Source organism: Anser brachyrhynchus, assembly GCF_964034855.1.
Source record: "Anser brachyrhynchus genome assembly, chromosome: 11".
NCBI classification, from domain to species: domain Eukaryota; kingdom Metazoa; phylum Chordata; class Aves; order Anseriformes; family Anatidae; genus Anser; species Anser brachyrhynchus.
The window spans coordinates 18858524-18880977 of NC_137706.1; the positions used below are offsets into that span (position 1 = coordinate 18858524).

Genomic DNA, 22454 nt, shown 5'->3' on the forward strand with positions numbered 1-22454 from the left:
TTAAGAGGCAGAGGGCTGGAAGTTGTGGTCAGCCTGTAACAGTTCCCCTCTGCGGCTCCTTCCTCACCGATTTCCCTGCTCCAGCGTGGGTCCTCTCCATGGAGGGCAATTCCTGTCAGGTAAGCCTGCTCCAGCGCAGCCTCCTCACCCCGGCCCCACTTCTTCCAGGGAACGCCAGCCTGCTCCAGGCTGTTCCTCACACTTTTTTCCCTCACTTTTCACTGCCTGGGTGGAGTTTTGCCCTTTCTTAAAACCCATTTTCACAGAGGTGTCACCAGCTGGTGCCCTGTGGTGGCACCGCTGTGGAGCTGACTGGAACCGGCTGCGTCCGGCGCAGGGCAGCCCTCGGTCTCCTCACGGGAGCCACCCCGATCTCCTCACAGGAGCCGCTCCTGCCAAAGCCTTGATGCTAACACCCAGTACACGGCCTTTTAAACGAAAACCCAAACTGTCTCAAATAACTGTGTTTAAGGTTAGAAAGAACCTCAGTAAGACAACCAGCCCTTAAATGACCTGACAAGGAAATAAGAGACTGAATTCCACACAGGCCATTCACAGCCATTTTGGCAGCACATGGCCAGAATTACACTAGATTGTACAAGGCAGGTTGTGCCCAAAGTGAGTATTATCACGGAGCCCAGGTGTCCATTTAAGACAAAAAGAATTTGAAACCGTAAGTTATTCCTGCTTAAAGTCAGGCTCCACCATGGCAGTGACCACCTTCTGCCCTTCTCCCCTAGCCTACAGGGAAACGTCACCCACTTTGCATGTCAAAAGCTGTTCACTGTGCCCAACTGGCTATCATCGGCTCGTGAGCTAACAGTACCATGTAAGATGGCTGAGATAATTGGTACCAGGGGAGGAGGATTGGGATTTCCCAGTGCAGATGTTCTCAAGATTTACTGCCGCATGGACAGCGTGCATTTTTAGACAGACTGACTCACAGACACCTCCCCTCCCACTCACCATGCTGTGGGCCACCCTCCCTCAAGCCTGCAATTGCATCACACCCTTGAGGTTGCTGTGGCCTCCTAACATGAGGAAAGCAAGAATATTTGGGGTATTTTAGAACTTTTTAATAAAATGAAGCAGCTGGGAACAGAAGAGCCAGCTGCGTGAAACCTACTAATGCTTTGCTAAGCTCTGCCATGGAACAAAATGCAAAGGTTGCTGTTTTAGGTTGTCACCACAGCACCAGAAAGCAGCTTAGCTGGAAGAGCAAGGGAAGTTCTTGATCACTGGACTGAAGGGAAGGGGTGTGAAAATTGTCAATGTGTCTGAAACGCAGTCACAGGCACTGGTGACCCTGTCGAACGTGAACTATGTTATTTTAACTTCCATCCTATGAGGAGTCATCAAAAGCACAAAGAGTGCTTTGGGAACAGAAAGAGGTATAGTGATGAGCCTTAAAAAACAGACAGAATAATGGAAGAGGAGTTTCAAAAGAACAAGGAAATAAAAAAAGTCCATTTCTCTGAGATCTCCTTCCTTTGTACACATTTTCCTGACAGAGCCTTACTGCTCAGAATGCCCTCAAGAAACGACAAAAGTGTGAAGCCTGAACCGTCTTTCTCCTCCTCCCCTGTTTGCATTCCTCCTGCCCTTCTTTCTCCTTATACCGTTGACATGGAAGGGACAGAATAAATGCAGCTTTGGCATAAGCTGTGCAAGCCTGCCCCAGCATGCATAAAGTACAACCCAGACATGAGGAATTGGGATAAGAGAAAAACTGAAGTACATCAGTTTTGTTGTTTTTTTTTTTTAAAAAATTCTCAAGAGCTTCCTCTGCAGGTGGATGGTGGGAGGGAGACGTGTGTGTTTCAGATGTTCTGGAGTTCAGCACAGCAACCCTGAGGGTGAATGTCGTCTTTTTTTTTTTTTTTTTCCCCTTCCTCCTCTCCCCCCTCCCCATCCTCCCAGCTTTGCATTCAAGCTACAGCGTCCCCATCGCTTTGGCTGCTGGAAGATGTTTGGGCAGCAGAAGCATTAGTCAGGTTACTGAGGTTGTCTTTTACTTGTTTTGAAAAGTGCTATAGGATTTCTGACACCCACCTGAAGCCAAGCTTTCAGATTTCCCTTTTAAACGTTATGAAAAATAACATATTAATGTTCTTTATAAGATACAGTTGACATAACTCTTTCTCCTGAGACTGCTGGAGAGAAATCTGTAGACTGTGATCAAATATTTATATCCTATTCCCTTACATTCCCATCATGAAAATTCCAGATCAGGGCAAGGGAGCTGATTATCAGCAGCAGCTCTGGAGACTTTATGTGCCAGCACCCAAGAGAACAGAGATGTAAATCCATCAATACGTGCATGATAAAAATGATTGTATCTGCTTCTTCAACGCAGAGAAAGCTCTCACAGGGGAAATCCAAAATGAAAAATGATCTGCAGAGTGTTAAAAAAGGCTTCAGAGAGTAAAGCAGTATTATTCCTAAAGAACAACATAAAATTTTTCCCTCTTAATGACATCCAAAAGATCACTAACTTCAAGTTACTGCTTGCTATTGCAGAGGGCTTTCACACTAATCGCATGGCTTAGGAACAGCTGCAGGAGAACTAACACACACTACAGTAACTTACCCGTGTCCCTGTGTGCTTGCTGTATTCTCTCAGAAAAAGTCAAGCTCAAAACCAAGCTACAAATTTCACTTATTCCAAAGCTCCAAAAATGCACTGTTATTTATTTTAGGTTTTCAAACCCACAGAAAGCAGCTTTTAAATCACTGTTGTGGTCCTGGTAATTCAGACATCTTTGTCCCTAAATGTGCAGACTGTCTGTCTCAGCAGAACTTCATTTGCGAAGCAAGCTCTGCATAATTGCAAGGAGCCAACATTCACAATTTGTTGTTCAAGTACTAGCTGAAGCCAGTTATTCCTCGTCATTAAAAACACCAATATGACCAATAACTTGAATCACAGACTTTTGTCCAGGAAGCTGAAGGCTCGAGTTGTGAAGACCAGCTGCACCAGAGGCCAGCGTATCTGCCTCTGAGGACAGATAATCTCCTTTTTGTCTAACTGCTGAAAATGAAACAAGAAAAAACAAAAGCATAAAACTGCAGAAAGCAGTGTATGTCTCGTTCTTCAAAACCTGCTCCTGAACTGATCCCAAAACAGCAGCTACTGTGAACATACTGAAAGAAACACTGGGGAGAGGAAAGGAGAGAGCCAATGCACTGGTCTCCTAGTTGCAGGCAGAGAAGCCTAAAGTTGAGTTTAGATGAAGCCTATCTTGCAGGAGCAACACAGGACTTCACAGAAAATAGAATATCCATCCAAATAGCCTCCAAATGGATGAAATGAAGTAAGAAATTACAGCTGCCAGAAGCAGACCAATGGAATGGATGAGCAAAATAAGCATGTTTTACCATAAAGACACTTTGTTTTGGGGTTTACATGCAGTTCTAAATACCGGTGGTTACTGAAGGAGGGCAGGAACAAAGGCAGGAAACAGGAGATGCCCTCATGCCAAAGGATGTACAGAGCTGACAAAGTAAAATGTTAACACTGCATCGCTGTACAAAAGATCAATTCCAAGGGAGTTTAACTTACAAAAAGATTAGCACATATACTTCAGCAGCTGGTTTTGCATTTATGTAATTCTGCTGACATCTCTCCACATCCATGCCCTTGAATCCAGCATGCCCATAAATTTGTTGCCTCGCTAAGGCTGCAGATGTACATGGTGGCATTTGACAACTTCGTCTGCTATTTTTTTTCTTTAAATAATCACAAAGCCATCACAAATCTCCCATGGGTACAATTGTTCTGAATCAAATACCTTGCGAGGAATCAAGAAAATATTTCATTTTAGAGGTGGTGACATCAAAAAAAAAATTAGCTCAAAGCCTTGGAGCCATGCTTGTTCCCACTCATACATTATAGAGTACCTGAGAGGAAAATTCTTCCATAATCTTGGAAAAAGCTGTCATACAACTTCAAATATTAGATTATTAAATGGAAGAGCTTGCATCTCTACAGTGACATTCAGAAATAACAGGCAACTTCAATGTGAATCTATTCTCTGTTCAGGGGGATGGTCAGAACCACAGAATATTATTAAAAACACATCATTTCCTACATGAAGCTCTACCTGGTATTTCTGGGTTGCAAAAGGGTTTTGCTTTATTTCTTAGCTGTTATTCTAGAGTAGTCCCCCCTCCCAGGATTCTCATTTACCAAGGGAGCAATAAAACTGTATTTTGTAATGCTGACTTTTTTCCCCTTCAGAAATTCTTGTAACATAAATAGATATTAAATACTTGAAGGCAGATCACTTTATTTAAAATGTCTATAAATATAAAATGCATTAATAAGACCTCTTAATGCTTGTTTTGTGGTTTGACAGTAAACGTAATGGCTTACAGAGAGGAGTTAACTTAATATACCCCTGACCAGTAATGTTCTATTTGCTTAAATGCAAGTATCCAAGCCAAAATTAACATTCTGGTTTCTTTTAGAGGCAGCCCGCCATCCTGCAGTGTAGCTGAATAAGCACTGCCTAACATCATGGGGCAAATCCTGTCCCCCAGCTAAACAGCCACAGAAAGCTGACAGGAGTCACAGTGAGGCAGGCAGGAAACAAAGACCCCAAGCAGCCAGGAGGCTGCTTCATTGCACGGGTACACAGAGCACAACTGATCCTGCACCAGAGGAAGGTGTCACAGTTATTTTCCTAAGGAGTTATGGTCGTTCTGCTCCACATACCACAAATTTTAAAGATGAGAAACTAACACACAAAGATTCATCATGTCTGGTGCAGGCACTACTAAAGGAGTGTGGCTGAGTGAAGGGTTCAGCTAAGGCATACCTTGACCACATCTCTCTTCCTGAAATGTATTTTCTGAATTATTCTTCAGCCTCTTTTGGTAGGGTGAGGATCTGCTTTCGTTACGGCAAATGAAATGCTGAAACTCCCTTTGATTTTCTTGAACGTCACCTTGTTTTATAGCCTCAGCACTAAAAGATTTATGCAATGATGCGATCTATGTGTTCGCCTATTATTATTCCCCAGTATCCTCTGAGTTTGCTGGCCTTTCACAACCACTTTCCTCAGGGAGGCAGAGGCCTGAAAGGTACTATGCTTCGACAAGCATGGGAAAGTAGGTGGCCAGACGAAGGTGAGGGACTCTCTCACTGCTCCTCTGAAGGCTGAAAAGCTAAAACATAAATTCAAATCCTATCATACAGCAGAAAAACCACATGGGTGAGTCCCCAGGAGCAATGACTTAACAGTGGGAAGCATTTCAGCTGGCCTTTACACCTTAGGAGATGTCAAGTAAACGTGTTCCTCAGCCAAGACTCCTCTTCCATGTGCACTCTCTAGTGTCTACTAAAGGGCTGAGCTCATACTACAACATCAAAACCTAGCTTAAAAGACCATCAGCCAAACCCATTGGAAATTAAGCTCCAGTATCTGTTTAGAAAATGGGTTTGCAGGACCCAATCCATCATCACCTCCTCACATACAAATACACCTAGCAAGCTGATGTTGCTGAGATGTTCTGCAGGACTTCTCAGCCTGCACAAACAATATTCAAGGCCAACTTTTGTTTAGGACTTGGCCTATCAGTGTATTCAACCGAAATGATGTTTAACAGTTGGATAAAGCTACACAAGATAGAGATGCACTAATGTCTACGGTGAAAGAATAGACCATTTGGCACTAAGACCATCAAGACACGACTAGACACAAGCTTTAACAGATCTCACAGCCATAAATAATGGTCTGTCCCAGCCCCTGTGAATCAGACAGGCACAATGGTAGAGCTTTACTGTCACACTGACAAAACACTTCAGAGCAGATTTCAGGAGAACCCCTGGCTTGCCAGTGCAAACAAACCGTATCCATCCCCCCTCACAAGGTCCCAAGAATCTGAAACATGGACGAAACTCAGCCCTGGCACATGTTACATTCATAAACATGCATCAGGTTAGATTAAAAAGTGACTTGAGTAGCAGAGTTGTTCAGAGCCAAACTTGTGTTCTGCTGCACTGCAAAGATGGTATGTGAATTTAAAGGTGGGGGGACCATGGCTCTGAGAAAAATAAGGCTCTTCTGACCCCAGCAAATACATCCTTAAATGTAAAAAAGCCAGCAGAGCCTGAAGGGATGGTCACAAGAATGGACTTGTTGAAAGAAGACATTTCCTACAAACCAATCCAAATAAAGAGAGAGACACAATGATGCCCTATCAAGTGACTATTGTCACAGCATGCTAGATGGCAAAATGAAAGGTAGAGGAAGGGACAGAGGGAAGCACCTCGTTAAAGGAAAATACTAGTTAAAATACCAACTTAATCAGCAAAACACTACAGGAGGGCTCCTTCACACCAGCACTTGGTAAAGGAATACAAGACCTCTTATAAAGCTCTGTTGTCCCATAGCTGGGTTACGCACTGAACATCTGCCACTCAGGTCTTCACTGAGAAGCGTGACCAGTCAGTTATTGTTAATTACTGTGGTTTTTTTCCCAATCCAATTTGCTGCTCATGAGCAAAAACAGAGCTGTCGTCAGGAGAATGAACCGTTCCTGGAAGTTACAATAGCATGGGCACAGAAATACAAGCTTCCTTCAAGACTTCCTTGAGCAAGTGCCTCTGGAAGGACCCCTGCTGACTCCAAGCAGAGTTTTCAGTGTCCACATCCAGTTGAGCCATTGTCTTTTTATTTCCTCTGCCAACAACTGACTGAGTGAGCACCCATTGTGTTCCCTTATCAACTGAGGCTGAATACTACTAGACAGCTAACAAATTAACAACCACACTTCAGATGAGCTCACAGCTTCACAAGGCTCTCCCCACTCCTGGCAGATTCCCTGCAGAATTTATAAAATGCTTCCAAAGCCCAGCTCCCCTAACTATTCACAGGTACGAGCAGCACCACTCCACGCAGCACAAGGCGTCTAGGGGTAAGGAGAATAGGATCATCTGAAATTCCTATCAGCTGGTAGTTTGGTGAGGAGTTTGACGTGGTTTATACAGCACGGGAAGCAGCCATTTTCATTATGTGCAAATCAGAGATTAAAAGTGTTTCTAACTGACAAAGCCAGGCTTTCTGCTGTAACTCAATACAACTCTGTTGTCTTCAATAACGATTTAACTACCTCCTATGACAACAACCCACAGGGAAATATCTCCTTAAAAAATATCAAAACAAACAAAAAAGAAAACAAGAAACACTACGTCAGATGAGACCGTTTATCCACTATTGGAACCCCTCTTCCAAGGTAAACCATAGCAGTACAGAAAACATGGTAGAAAACACTGCTCCCAAACAACTATGAAATGCTGCCCATCTGAAAAATTGCAAAGTTAGTTTCAAAAGAGCTTTTTTTTTTTTTTTTAGTTGTGACTGTATTAGGTAAATACAGTGAATCCCATATATGAGGAAGAAGAGGCGCATTACACAAGAAAAACAAAATCTTTCCTCATACCTCAAGGCCAAAACAGTTACCCAGTTCATCTGTCAAGGCAGCCAGCTTTAATCTACCCTGGATATGAACTGTTTACTCCTGCTGCTTCTTTTGAGAGTGAAGTAAATACTCACCATATTCATAACTGTGAGGATGAATCTTTGGGCAGCCTCTGCACCGTGGTATTGGACCATATCAGCATCTGCCACCACCAGTGTTTCTACTGTGTACTCGTTGGTAAGCCGAATAGCGTTTCTTCTCTCCCTCCAGTCACTGGTTGATTTCATCTTCTTTTGCCTCTTCTTTTCTAAAAGTCAAAATATTTATTAGGGAACCTTGTAGCTGGCAGATCATAGTAAAACATTTATATTCTTTTCAGCAAACATGCTTGTGCAAATTCAGATTGCAATGACTGTTTATTAAAATGGTTTTTGATGATTAAAAGAAGCAACTTAGAGGTTCCATTGCAAGCATGGAATGGAAATCCTGCTTGTGAGAAAAGCAACATTCCGCTACAATGGAACAAGCTGCAATTCAAGAAAAAAATCAGGAGAAATTTTAGGATAGGAGACTGTGCTGTGGGGTGCAACACACACTAGACTCTGTAGGTTCTTGTTAGCCAAGGAAGTTGCAAGATATTCCTGGAGTCAGTATTTCAATCAGTTTCCTTTTAACTTGCTACCAGCATTACTATAGCAATTTAAAAGAACACAAAACACCAAAAAGATAGAGTCTTAATCACTTAAAATTTTAAATCAAGTCAGATTGTTTTGGAACATGCATTACTGGCCAACTGCAGAAGTCTCTGGATAAAACCCAGAAGTGCAGAAGGTCAGGCTAGATAAGACCTTCTCAAGCTTTCTTTGCTCATTTATTGCTATTGGCATGAGCACACACACTAGCAGCTGCAGTCGCTGGCCACCTACGTGCAGAGAGCTCGCACGCCTCTCCATTGTGGTATGTATACCTAAAGCAGGGAACCCCTAGACTAGCTGATCCTTAATGGTCTTAAGTTATAGGAACCTGGAAAAGTGACCCATGCTACAGACTGCAAAGTAAAGCAGTAGTAAGGTACTGCTAACACAAAAATGAAAGCACAGAAGTTAAACCTTGCTTCCTCCAAACTGAGAAGCTAATACATTCGTAATTTGTCCCCTTCTAAACCAAAAGGTGAAACGTGTTTCACAGCTCAAAGGCAGATGTGCAAAGCAGCTGAGGCATGAACAAAGGAGAAATTAAGTTCAGATCTGAAACTGAATCTACTCACTTTATTTCAGTCACAAGAAATGTATTCATGTTTTCAATTGTAAAATGAAAGAAAAGCAAATGAAGTCATTAAGACAAATGTATTTTGCAGAAAGATACAAACTGCCAAGATTCACTGAGCTATCTGCTTACTGCTCAGCCTGCAACATCCTATGGATAAGATATTGACACCGATATCAGTGCCAATTTCTTTTAGTGAGGAAGGGAGTAGAACACACAACAGGTCCTGAAACAGTGAAGAGCGTAACAACAACAGTCAACTGAAAAGTGACACGGGATAGAACATGCTGGATGATCAGACAGATAACTTTGATGTCCCACTACACATGCTGCTAGTTTTCCAAAGCAGTCAGTCCCTTTTTATTTTATTTTTTTCTCCACATTCTGTTTATCAGCTCCTTACATATTTCAAGCTGGAAATTTCCTTGTGTTCCAGACTGGTAAATGCACTAACATCCAGGTCCACAGTTTCCCCAACTTTCTTGTATTCATAATGACCAACTTCATCAGTTTTAAGCCCCCTCAAAGCCCAACTGAAAAGGACTCTGTCTTCTTTTTATCCCATTTTCTGTCTTGTTGATGTGCACATTTGCACAGATCCACCCCATCCCTGTTCTCAGTTGTCTAGCAGTCATTCCAGTATCGCTCTGTACATGCTTTTGTGCCCAAGGCATCAACTGTCAACACTTGGTATATATTTTAAACTAAGAAAACAACCATGAAATTTGATTTGAATCTTTTGAAAAAGGATTTGGAAATATCCCCCTGGGTCTGACAAGACAGACGGGAGCCCCTTGACAAGCAAAAAAACAAAATCCTGGGGTGCTCATAAATAATGGGAGCTGCATGCTAGAAGCAAAGAAGAAAATTACCAAGTTTCAAGGCTTTTTTTCACATGGTCTGCAGGACAGCTACAGAAATGGGCGCAATCGTGACAATCTGCCTCAAAACAGGAGATGCATATGTTTCTAGGTGCTTGAGAAAAAGGAGAAAATAAAACGGAGCAACTACAGCAGAAAGGACTGATGAGCACACCTTTGGTTTGCCAACTATGAATTGGAGATGATTTCACCTAATTTCTGTGAAATAGCTCTCGTGTTTGTTTCTTTATTCATTTTGTTCCATTCCATTCAGCCACCCACCCCTCACTCGCTCTGCAAAGCCACACATCTTCAGCTGCAGGACTTTCAAGGTTATTTAAATATCAGGTGAGAAGTCAGAGAAGTTTATTCCAGTGAGAACACTGATCTTTTGGGTCTTGCTGCTGGTAATCAAAACCTTCTTGGAAGCAGCAGCAATTCCCCATCAAATTATTGTTTTGGTAACTCCCTGATAAATTCAAGGTTTTCAGCTGGTATAAACCTCCTACCTATAGAGACATTGCTCTTATGGGGGTCTACACCTCAACTCAAATACATCTGGGCCTGGCACTGAATAAGCTGTGAAAAATCCCTAAGTGGAAGAAAGTAAATTCAGAGCACTCAGGATTTCCACTTCAAAAATCTCTTTTTGGTGGAAAAGAAGCCACTTTTGTCAAAGAAGGAAGCCACTATGCTAGATTGCAGCTTGCATTTGCCATGCAACTGCCTGGCGCGGTCCCTTCTCCCGAGGCAGGTGAAAGAATTGGCAAGGCCTTGCCCATTCCACTCAGCACCTCTTTGGAGGAGGCAGCTGTACAAAACTCCGAAAGGTGTGATTTCTGGAGAGCAGCAGCAAAGGGACCCCTGACAAATTTCTGGGTAGTCTTGGTTCACACAAAGCCCCTGGACCCCAACCCTCCCCGAGTTTTATTTGAATTTGTGGATTGGCTGCTTTCCACTGGGTGGCAGGGACTAGAAGTTGTGTGTGGAAAACTACCACCCCACCGGCTCGCCTAGAAACACAGCCAAAGTGACCTAACATTGAGAACCTGGGCTCTCGCCCTCATCCGCTTTCTAACATTCTCCAACTGCAAGCTTACCAAGTGCTTAAAACAGGTGATGTGTAACGGTCCCAAGGGAGCCTACGGAGAGCTCAGGTGGTCATTGACGATATACTATGAAGGGGTAAGGCAAAGCAACATAAACTGCTTGAATGGAAGTCCCCTCGTTTTCTTTTTTTTTTTTTTCCCTTCTTAAGTTTGCAGATCCTCTCTAGGTACCTTTTCTTTAGCCTTTTTGTCCTTTTTGCACTTGCAGAGGGCTACTTTCAGAGCAGTCTCTATTCGCATCTTCCTGCCTCCCACATATGCAAACAATTTTCCAGCATAATCAGGCACATGGAGAAAACACAAAACTCCTCATTTGCACGGATGAACAACAACAAACAGAACAAAAGAAATATGCATATTCTGTATCAGGGACAATTCATGAAGAGGAGCAAAAGATCAGTACCCAATACTAAAAATAACTCATTAAATGCATCTGCATCTCATACCTGAGGTAAGTCAGCTTTATGGAGGTATCAAAAATAAAAAATAAAAATCTCTAGAGCCTCCCTTCAGAAACAAACCAGCACAGAGAAGTCTCACTCCTACCAAATGTGATTTATGGACTACGGGCAGAGAAACCCTCCATGAGTACATGAAACCCCAAACTAAAATAAACATCAGCCATTAAAACAAGGATTAAATGCTTGGTGGATTCTTTATTTGAACAAACTGATGTTACAAATTTTGTGGTGCAGATGTTAAGTGTTAGTGTGAAGGCATGAGAGGCCATAAAACATGGGCAGGAGGCTGTCAGAGGAGTTTACATTGCGGGGAGCACACATAACCAAATTGCACACTATTTTAGGAGTCAGGTGTTCCCCGCTTAAGAGGTCAGAAATACATGTGAAATATGAGCTGAAACAGGCAATCTACAGCACAGGACGTATGTGCTGTGGGTGACTAGGCACAAGGGACATTACTCTTTTGCCAGTCACTTTGACAGTGTGTTACACAGCCTATCTGTCCCAAAATCCCACAAAATGCAGGACTGTTAGGTGATGGGAGAAGAGCAGTGCACCACTGGATCCTCAGCATAAAATGCACCCAACACTGCAGAAGCTCAATAGCTGGCTTTCGTTACAGGGTCTTACCTTTCCATGGCTAGTTGCATGCAGGGCAACATGATCATATCACCTTCTGCAGTCCAACAGTCTTCAAAATCTCCCTCAGAATGGCAAAAAATATTATATATATAGCACAACAGAGCTATTCTGAAGCCTCAATAGAAATCTCCTTATGTTCAAGTGCTTTTTATGGCAACCCAACAGATGTATAATTCCAAAGCAACCGCCCCAAATGACCTTTTCCTATTACACACCGAAAGCCCTGTCTAGCACTGTCTGGTTCTTGGCACATTCCTGCTGTAACTGCAGAGTCCCTTCCTGCTCCTCCTACCTCCCTTCCAACAGTATTTCCCAGATTCATCTGAAGACCAACCTTCATTCCTAGCCCTCAACTTTATTTCTCCCTAATCGTCCCCTCTGTAATTTTAGCTACCTCACTCTAGTTAAACCTACAGAAAGTTTCTGGATGCAGTTCAACAACAGCCACAAACACAAGCGAAACTGCGGAATTCTTGTACGAGGCCAGATTTCTCCCTAGAAGCCCTTTTCTATTGCTGCCTTAAAAATCCTCTCTACCTCTTCCTCAGGCAGCCCTCTGCTAGCTCCCTCCACCACTGACCCTTATAACATCTCTATGTCCTCACCTGGAGGGCTAGCTCTGTCCTCCTTTATGCTGTTACTTGAGCAACACAAAAAGGAGAGAGCTCTTTGTTCCATTTGGCCACATTAGCTGTCCCTATGCCTCAGGAGCTTCTAGAGAATCCTTTTCTGGTACTCAACATTAGGCGTGTTTTATTAGCTTCATGTAAAAACAAAAATCATCACCTGTCTGGAGCAAAAGAAAGACTGAGAAAGAGAAAGGAGACCCTGTACACAAACCAAGGCTAGAAATTACAGGAAGTTCTTGCTGAGGCATACATTTACTGGTTAACTTAAAACCATATATCAGTCTGAAGAAGAGCGAGTTTGCTGAATTATCAAAGGGACAGGATACCATAAAGTTCCTCTGGTACCAAAAGGCTATCAATTCTGTGTTTAAAAGATCAGCATACTGCAGGTACACCTCTTGGACACTGCTATTCAATCTAGACACTGCACTGATTTCAGATAACTTTTCAGATGTATCATAATGACTTGATTTCATTTAAAGTAAAACAGGAAACGTGTAAAATTGAACAAGAAGCAAGTGAAACAAGAAGTGGAGGTTATCAGTGGCATTTACATCCCAGGAGAAGAGCAAAACCAAAATCTAAAGAGAATACAAGCAGGTTTTCTTCTCACTTTGAATTAAGATCAGGATGGGGGGGTTGAACTACAGACATGAATATTTATTAGTTAAAGATATACCAAGAGAAACATGCTAAAGATAAAATCAATCTATTCCTCGTGTTTGGATTCAACAGAACTGCTTTTGAACCCTGTATTTAACAGCTTCTTCAGAAGACCAACAGCACAGCATCACCCCAGTGGATGCCCAAAAGCTGTACAACTCAGCGCCCTGGTTTGCTTAGCTGGGGATCAAGCTGCTCATGGTTAGAAGCAAGACAAATTTGAAGAGGATCAGAGCTCTGAGGCTTCCAGCATGGCAAAACATTTGCTGCAGAAGTCAGCCCAACAAAAGATATGTGCTAATCCAGCCTGAGCTAAAGGAGCAACCACAGATCATGGGACAGCTCAGAGCTGCGAGATCACCATGGGCTTTCCAGCCCACGAGGGGGTCAATTCAAAACTCGTGGCCACCACCAGAAACATCCCTCCACTGCCTCCTGGAGGCTCTGTGCATTGGTTACCTTGCAGCTGCAGTTTTCATCCATACAACAACAGAGAGGTTCTTTTCAAAACACTGATCTCCTGAAGGAAAAAAAAAAAAAAAAAAAGAAATCACACTTCAGCTGCAAGGGCCGTGCTCCACACAGTTGCTTCCTTGACACCTTTCATTGCCATTCGCCTCGCAGTAGACGCAAGTAAGGACTGGAGAAGGGAATGAAGAACAGACACTACTGAAGTTGCTGCCACAGCCAGCGCGCCTCAATCTATTTCCAGCCACAGGAGCATGCAGCCCCTTCACCAGTGCCAGGGCACAACGCAACATTGTCCCTGTGCACTGGACTTTTATACATCCATTAAAAACTTGGGATTTCAGGTTTACCACAGCTAGCTGCAGCAACAAAGAAAATTTGAGACAGAAGTCATGAACTCTGTTCCATCTCAAAACACCAGGGAGACTTTATTGCAAGGACTGTTACTGAAGTTAGCCTGTGGCTTGGACACGTCAGACGTCAATATAATGTGTCAGGACTTTGTCTTCGATGACAGCCCTATACGACAGCACAGGATAAGCGCTATGACCTCCACCAGCTCACTGGATCAAGTTGTCAGCAGGGTTTCTGAGATTGCCACCTCCTCAACTACATGCACTCATCTCCCTTTAAAAAGCACACCCTCACTGTAGGCTTTCCACTCAACTAGACACAAGGACTCGCTCATGTAAGACAGAAGACAATTTACCGTTACACAAAGCAGGCACACTGAGCATTGTTTAATGGTAAGACCATTAAAGTGGGAATGGAAATACCTGCTCTGTCACTCCCTCTTAGCCCCTGTGCCTTGGTTTCTCTTCCTATTTGATCTGCTCTGTTACTGGTTGTAAATTCTCTGAAGCAGAACTGATTTCCTTTGCTTGTGACTGACACAAAGGTCCCAACTTGCCTGGGGCCATGGGGAAGATCCTGTAACACAAATATAATTAAGATCCAAGTGACAAGGAGAGATGTATGCCGGACTGAACTCAGAGTCCTCAGTTTTGATCACTTAAACTTAGCAGATCTGAGACCGATCATGAAGCACAATCCTAATCCACTCCAGGGCTTTACAGACTACAAAACACTTGGCTGCAGTTACGCTGTGAAAAACGGCATCATTGGCCTCCAGGTTTATTTTGTTTTAATGAGTCTTTAGCGAACGTGCTTGGTTTGCAAAGAATGTTTTCACAACTTCCAGCCATACCAACCCGTCCTGAGCTTTGGCAGCCAACTCCAACCACTTCTGCTGAGATTGGAAGAACCCATGGAGACTTTACCAAACCAGGAGTTCCCCTCTTACAGTCTGACCTCACCACTACACCTATACCTTGAGAGAGGTAGCACAGACCTTTTTGGAAGCTAGACAATTTGTTTCTGGTGATTTGCAAAATCCAGTAACGAATGCACTTCATCTCCCATAATTGTGTTGGCTCTGCAGGTCAAACTGAAGTAAAAAACAGTGTAATAGTTATTTTTAATCCATTACGTATACATGTATGTCAAACTACGCAGGGAGCAGATCACAGAAAGAAACCAACAGTTCATGGAGCAACTTTTCAGAGCCAAAGCCTCACAGTATCACTGCCAGCTCTATTACTAGGCCTAATCTGTAAATAAAGAAACTGTTTGAGAGTTAGAGGTCCAAACAACCTTTAACTTTCAGTGCCTCCAGTCGTGGATGCTCAGTGTGGGACATGTATGGCTGATGATTCATAATTACAAACTATCACAAGGAAGCTTAGAGCTTTTGAACAGGGGAAAACCTGTCACAAAGTGTTCCCATCTTGGCCACACAAACATGTAGTTGCCCAACGCACAGTAGTTTTCACACTGAAGATCCCAAGCGATCTGCTGAAGGTCACAAGTCAAACACTGGAAAGCAAAGCCAGGAGAATCCCAATTCCCAACTCATGGCTCTAACCCTGAGCTATGATTTATGACAATATGGAAAAAATGAAGACAGCTAAAAGGTAAGTAATGTATCTTAGTCTGTCTGGAGCCACCTGTCTGCCTTCCTAGCCAGAATGACCACTGGAATAGCCATAAACACCCCAAGAGAAGGATGGTGGACACCAGACACTAGCTCGTTAGCACCTGCCAGTTTAGATTTCATTAAGTTCCAGTGGAAACGAGCACTAACTTTCATCAAGAACCAAGTGAAGAAGCAGTACAGTTCTACTGTCTGCAGCTGCTCTGGAAGGGGAAGAAATCCATGAACTACAAATATTTGCACGTCTCTTCTTTTTTTTTTTTTTTTTGATGTCTTTTTTGCACCTTGACAGTAGAGAAAGAAGAAACTGAAGTCCCTCCTGCTCCATATTATCCGTGCTGCCCTCATTCTGAGGGCTTCATCCAGAACAAACCAGCAATTAAACTTTGCTTGCCACATGTGATGGAAAAGGACACTTCTGAATGGCAGACTGCTCCAAAAGGCTGCTGTTTGTCAGCCATAAGGAAACAATCACACACTCGCAGGGAAAATCCAGACTCTCTGTTTGGAAGACAAGGGACCTGGAGAAACCACAGGATTTATCCACACAAAACATACTCCCATGGGTAAAGTGCTGAAAGACCTAATTTCTGATACAGGGAATACTTCCATACTTGCAAACACTTAATCACATTACATCTTCTGCATAGCCCATGCTGAAATCCTTGCTTTAATTCTCCAACAGATGCTTCCTAATATGGACTAATACAGGTTGCATTACATCTCTCTATTTTTAGTGCACATGCTTTTTGGCCATAACAACTGCTGTTTCAGGCCAAGTCAAACCTGCAGAGAAAACACATCTAAGAGACAATGATTAAAGATGGGGAAATGCAACATAGCAGTAACACGTGTTTAGGATTTATACCTGTTCAGGGAAAGCGTTCCCTACATTTGATACCTGCATACTAGCACTTATGTAAATTATTACCAGCTTTGATCAATTGTTAAAACAGGTTGCAAACTAACTAGACAAAGAAGCCATGCATTGCTATTTCGTGAATTAAAATGTTGACCCTCTTGTGTTTTTCCCCCCTCTTACTTCTCTCCATGCAGCACATTTGCATTAAGTGAAAACTGTTTCACTCAAGATGACAAAGGGGGATTTAAAGCAAGCTTGCATTTAAGAGTAATTTATGAGGCCTACATCACAAACATGAAATAACAACCTTCCCTCCAAAGACAAGCTGCTCACTCTCATACTTGTGGGCTGTATTTTATATCAAATCCCTTCTATGCAAAGGGACTTTAACACATCACTAGAGACCTCTGGAAAAATTACAACAGAACTTACTTTTCCCAAAGAAACAGAAAATTTTATGACATGGTTAGAGGAGAATCCTAAGCTTTCATAACATGGTTTGACTCCGTCTTTAACACTGATACTTTCTCTCAGCAAGAAAAGTTAGGGAAAAAAAAAAAAACCAGAAAACTTTTCCCATCCTTAGACTTTGATGGCACTGGAAACATGCAAAATATATGAGCAGACTAGAAGAGGGTGCCCAGAGAGGTTGTGAGTTTCCCTCACAAGCTGCCTGGATGTGGTCCTGGGCAACTTGCTCCAGGTTCAGGCTTGAGCTGGGGTTTGGAGCAGATGGACCCAGAGGTGCCTCCCAACCTCAACCACTCTGGGATCCTGAGATACCAGCAAATGTTAAACTACCCTTGTTCCATCACAGTTACCACAACCATATCCATTGACTGCAGCTGAGGGCGTGGTGGATATCGTTGGGTGGAAACAACTTCATTGTTTATCCCATATGGTCGCAGAGAGACAAGGCAATGAAAAACGCCCTATCTCAGGTATTTTCTAGCCCCAACTCTAAGCTTTAGGGGGGTTAATAAAGGAGATTGTACAGTTCCCCACTAGTCCTCTCTGATCTGCCCGTTTCTTCACTGCCGAGAACTCTTGCTATGACATCCGAGTTTAGGAGGAAGGGCAGATGCTGCTGAAAGACAAAAGAGCCCTGCAGCTACTTCTGGGCCCCAGGAATAAGTTGAGAACTTTACGCATGGAGGTCCAGGCCGAACCTGAGGGCACAGCAACAATCATGTAAGATGCATTACAACAGTGACCTCTTTCTCTCCTCGCTTGGCTCACCTGTAGAGAAATTCTTATCTATAAGCATTAAAACCCATGGACAAAACTCCGTGACTCCATCCTCTCTCCAGAAAGACTCTTAGCACAAGACCTTAGACAAAAACGTTGCCAAGCTCGTTCCTTAAAATCAGAACAGTGTGATAATAGATTTTTACCCCAGATTCGGCCCAGATTCTAGAGATGAGAACCGAAGAAATGTTTCACATCACTGGTGTGAAGCTATTTCCCAAGTTTTTAATGACGCCGTGCTTCAGAGCAAATGAAACCCAACCTTCCCTTCCTTCCCCCTCACAGCATATGCACCTGGAAACCTTTTAATGGGTTTTCTGTTTGCCTCACAGGGGCTCATGTTCGTGCCTGAGCAGAAATGTGTATTGTGACTTGAACTCTTTCTCCTGCTGGATGACAGGTGATAAAAATCCTACAGATACACATATCATATGACTAACAATAGCACCTGGCCCATGATGACTGGATCCGTCCTTTGCCGCTGGAGCACTTCAGAATTTAAACAAAGGAATTAAAATATCGGTCCTGAACCAACAGACCTGGGATTTTTTAACTCTTTAATAGGCACGTTCAGCTTCAGCTCTCAAAGATTCACTCACGTAAAACCTTAAGTGCTTTCCCACTCCTGAATGCAGCCAGATTAATCCTCCCATACGGATTATTCCAAGAGACATTTGGCTGCCACAAAGCTCTCCTGCAGCTCTAAACATTTCTGCTGTTGTAGGACATTAAACTACTTAAGTTTTGATTTTTTTTCTATTGTATTTGCCCAGACATTATGATCTTTGATAATACAGCATGTGCATCTAAAATGTCTAGGACATGAATACTTCCTATGTATTTCTAACCTCCATTCTTTTCTGACAAGTTTTAGCCTGGGTAAGCCAAATTACAAGCCAGCGAGAGAAGGGATCTCTAGTACTAATCTGATCAGTCCTTCACTCTGCTGATGTTGCTGAGTACCACAGTAGTCACCTTTTTCCAGGAAAAAGCCTGGAAGTAAGCCCCTAGGCCACCATTTCCACACGATTTCATTGGGAATAGACCTTTTGTGTGTCAGAGAGGATTAATTTTTTTTGTTACAAAATGCCTTGTGCACAAAAGTTAATCCAAACCAGACAGGAGTCAATTAGGTCGTTAACGTGCTAAGCCTATTAACAGCCATGACTTACATTTCTTTCCCACAACAATGAAAAACATTCAGGAGTCTGCCTTTAAGTGGCAAAGCCCATGAGCAATTTCATTATTTTATGACACAGCTACTTGAAGCAGTGGCTGTTTGCACAAGCAAGCAGTACTCCCCGCTGGGCTGCAGCCGGGTGCTTTGTTCCTCTTCTAGCACAGCCGAACCATGGTCAAGGCAGAGATCCGGCACCCACAGCAGCCAAATTCTGTTCCGGGCTCTTTTGCAAACTTGTGGGTGAGTTTACATGTTTGTAAATCACATGGTTACAGATTTTCTAGCTGCTGAGGGAAGGATTAAAGCCTTCTTGGTCTCACAGAAGAACTAGAGATGCACATGCTGTCCCCAACTCCATCCTAGTTTAGCCCCTCAATTAGCACCAAATAGGAAACAGAGCTAGATCCATAGCTTCAAGTAAGCTTTGCATCAGGCTATCAATTTCCCTCTGCCTCAGATCCACACTCGCTATATGGACCTTGCCTCCCCCTCGGCATGAGCTGAGCTATAGCAGTACTGTGTGCAGGTACGTGCGTATATGTGCACATGTGCTCTTAGCCCAACAAACATGAAGAAATTCAACCACTTTGCTTGCAGAAGAGAGTTTTAGTTCCTCAGTCCATGACAATGATGTATCTGCTGACCTACTAAAAGTTGAGCTCCACACAAGAGAAAATAAAGGCCCTGCCTACAGGACTTACCAACAAGCAACACCAGCTAGAAGGCAACCTTGTGAAGGAGCGAGCACAGGTCATCTCTGGTGGTACACAGGCCTGGTTAAATACAAAAACTTAAGGTATACATGCAAACTTTCTTATGCTCATGGCTACCTATTCCAGCCAGTTCCTTCAGACCTCTGCTTTGACCACTTTTGCCAATGAAGAAGCCTTTTGTGCTGCCATTTCCCTGTATGTCTAACAACAGGGGTTGCTCTTGATCACTCTGTTCCCAAGTACTGTTCCCATACTTGTGAATCTCAGTCCTGTACCCATTACACTTGCTATTCCTGCTTCCCGTTTTGTCTCTTTAACAGCCATGTAAAAGACAACATAGGCATCTTCACCTGCTGCCTCTATTTGGTACGCAGACCATCCAGTACAAGACAGAACCTGAAATATTGGTGGGGTAATAGGGCAACAGAGGAATAAAAGAAACAGAATATAAAGGCACCCTGAAACCTGAAGAAGAGATTTGGCAGAGTTCCTAATAAATACCCTCTGTATGCAACCCACCCAGATGGATTTCTAGAAAGGACAGAACTCATTTGCTCCAAATGAGGCAAGAGAACCTCTTGCAATTGACCTCAGTTTCAAAATTTGGGTCTTTGCTAAAAAACATTGTGAATACCTTCCTGAGCAGCAATCACATTGCACAGTTAAAGCAGAAGTCAAAGTTTATCTCTTCACAAACTGAAGGTTACAGCATGTGTCCTAACTATTTCTGTCCTTGTGATGTGGCTCTTTCTGCCTGAAGTAGCAGAAGAATTCATTAGCACATGCCATTTTTCACCACCTCCAGCTGCCCAAACACTTGAATTACAAAATACAGACATATCTGGCAGGACCACAGTTACAATTATAACTGCATACTCATGGCTGTTCTCTTGAGCCACTTCAAGCTCACCTGCTACAACCTTGCAGTGCTCATCAGGAATGTGCGACTTCATGGGATGGCTTGGTTTTGTGGAGCGCCTATGTCTGATGAAGTGTTCTTTTCCACTAAATGAGGTCTCTGATGTATTCACTGGTTGTATTAACATTTGCTCTGATCCAATTTGAATATAGCCAACCTGTCCACAAAAGAAAAAAAAAGGAAAAAAAGGGTATCAGACAGTTTGGTATCCTTACCATTTTTATCAACCCAGTCCTAACCGAGACCATTTCCCTGCAATCATTATCTACAGCATGAGGAAGAGTGCGTATGGTCATGTTCAATCTGCATAGTACAGAATAGAGATCTTCATCTGCTTCTCATATGCATATATATATGTATTTTATTTTACAGAGCACTATTTAGAAACATCATTATGCAAGGCGTTATTCATGTCCAAAAAAAAAAAAAAAAGAGGAGGAGGGGTTCTTGTCAACGCCTTGCCTTTGAGTTCTTCCTCTCCCTGCAGCTAGAACACCGCTCTATCTGGAGGCATATATATGTACGCCTTACGAGATGCTCAGCTCACATGAGAAAAAATAAACCCTATTAAAGAAATGCTTTCATAACCACCTTTCTAACTGACAGCCAGAATTGCGCTGTTATCAAATGGCATTTAGTATCTCAGCAGAGCAAGGCTGCCTGCAAACAGGAGACCCAGCTACACACGTCATTCCTGCAGACAACACTAAGTGTTGAAGTGAAGTCCTAAGCGCGACTTGCAGAGCCACCCACACTTTTTGGTATGGGGACCAAACAGCTTTTACTGACGGCAGTAGGGGCCACATAAAATTACTGCTCTCCCTGCAAGCCATGGGTTGGGTTTCGGGGGTCAAGCTGGGAATGGACTGTTTTACCTTCCCAGCGACAAACTTTTCCACCATTCCTGGAATATGTAACACGAGGAAGACAAAGGCCTTGTCTAAATAACAGTAGACTGCACAGGCTACAGGTCAGAGCACTAAAACCCTGCCTTTCTTGCACCAGGTCCAGACCTTACACCAGGGCTGGCAAGAACATCTTTGGAAGGCAGCTTCTGCCCCTGGAGAGCCCTCCTCTGCTTCTAACCGATAGTTTTCAAGGGTCTTTTATGCCTTTCCCACTCCTTTTCTGGCATCAAAGGAAGAGAGCAAAAGCAAAGATATCACCTTAAAACTTAACAAAGCTTCTAGGTTTAGTAATCAACGCCAAGCTTATAGCACACTGGAGAAACGTGAATATGTACAATGAGGGTGTTTTTTTTTTTTTACTTCCTTTTCATTGTACTGATCCAACGTTATTTGTATGGCAATGAAAAGTCTTGAAATACAGCCCTCTGTAATGCAGTCCCTTGGAAGAACTCTCTAGGTCTGATCCAACTTCTGCTAGCAAAGGAGGGCTTCGCGTGGCCTGCCAGGAGGCACCAGACTGTGCCTCTGGTACACCTGGTAGGTAAAGGGGCTTACAAAGGGCTCCTGTATGTTGCCCGACTGTAACACCCATCCCAAACACAGAAAGGCAGACTAGACTCCCCTGACCCGTCACTGAGCTCTGTGCCAGCCAGGCAGCCATCCAAAGAAATGCTCTGCACGTACATGCAAATTCTATATATTCAACAGCTGACTGTACTAATATGATTTATAATATACATTACATACGTACTGTAAATTGTACATTTCCACACCTCCCTGCCAAATTCAGTCCTCACGTACACCCAGGAAATCCCTTTGGCCTAGTATTTCCAGCAAGAGGAATTTCTGCTAAGAGAAATGAGAGCTCTCATCTTCTGACAGCCGTACAAACTGAACAGCATTCAGGGGAAAGCAGGATCTCTCGCAAAGGGTCACTACTTTTCAAAGTGCACTTGAAGAAATCAGTGTTTCTATTTGCCAGGGCTGCAAAGCATGCTGATAACAATTAGTCCTGTGTCTCAAAAGAGAAAAGAGAGACCTCTTTTGAGGTCTGATTACCTAAAATGTCCCAGAAGGGCTCCCATTTACAAAGAAAAACAGGTTTTTT

The 22454-nt window shown here is 43.1% G+C and overlaps 1 protein-coding gene across 6 annotated transcripts in view; it reads right to left on the reverse strand.

The window, feature by feature from the left end:
• ADAMTS17 (ADAM metallopeptidase with thrombospondin type 1 motif 17) overlaps positions 1–22454 on the reverse strand; it is a 185653-nt gene that overhangs the window by 146054 nt on the left and 17145 nt on the right. For all 6 annotated transcript variants that reach the window (XM_080607246.1, XM_080607242.1, XM_080607243.1 and 3 more), the window contains 2 exons: positions 20430–20595; positions 7560–7732 (listed from right to left, as the gene is read on the reverse strand). In XM_080607246.1, the coding sequence (XP_080463372.1) occupies positions 7560–7732; positions 20430–20595 (339 nt within the window). The remainder of the gene's footprint in view (positions 1–7559; positions 7733–20429; positions 20596–22454) is intronic.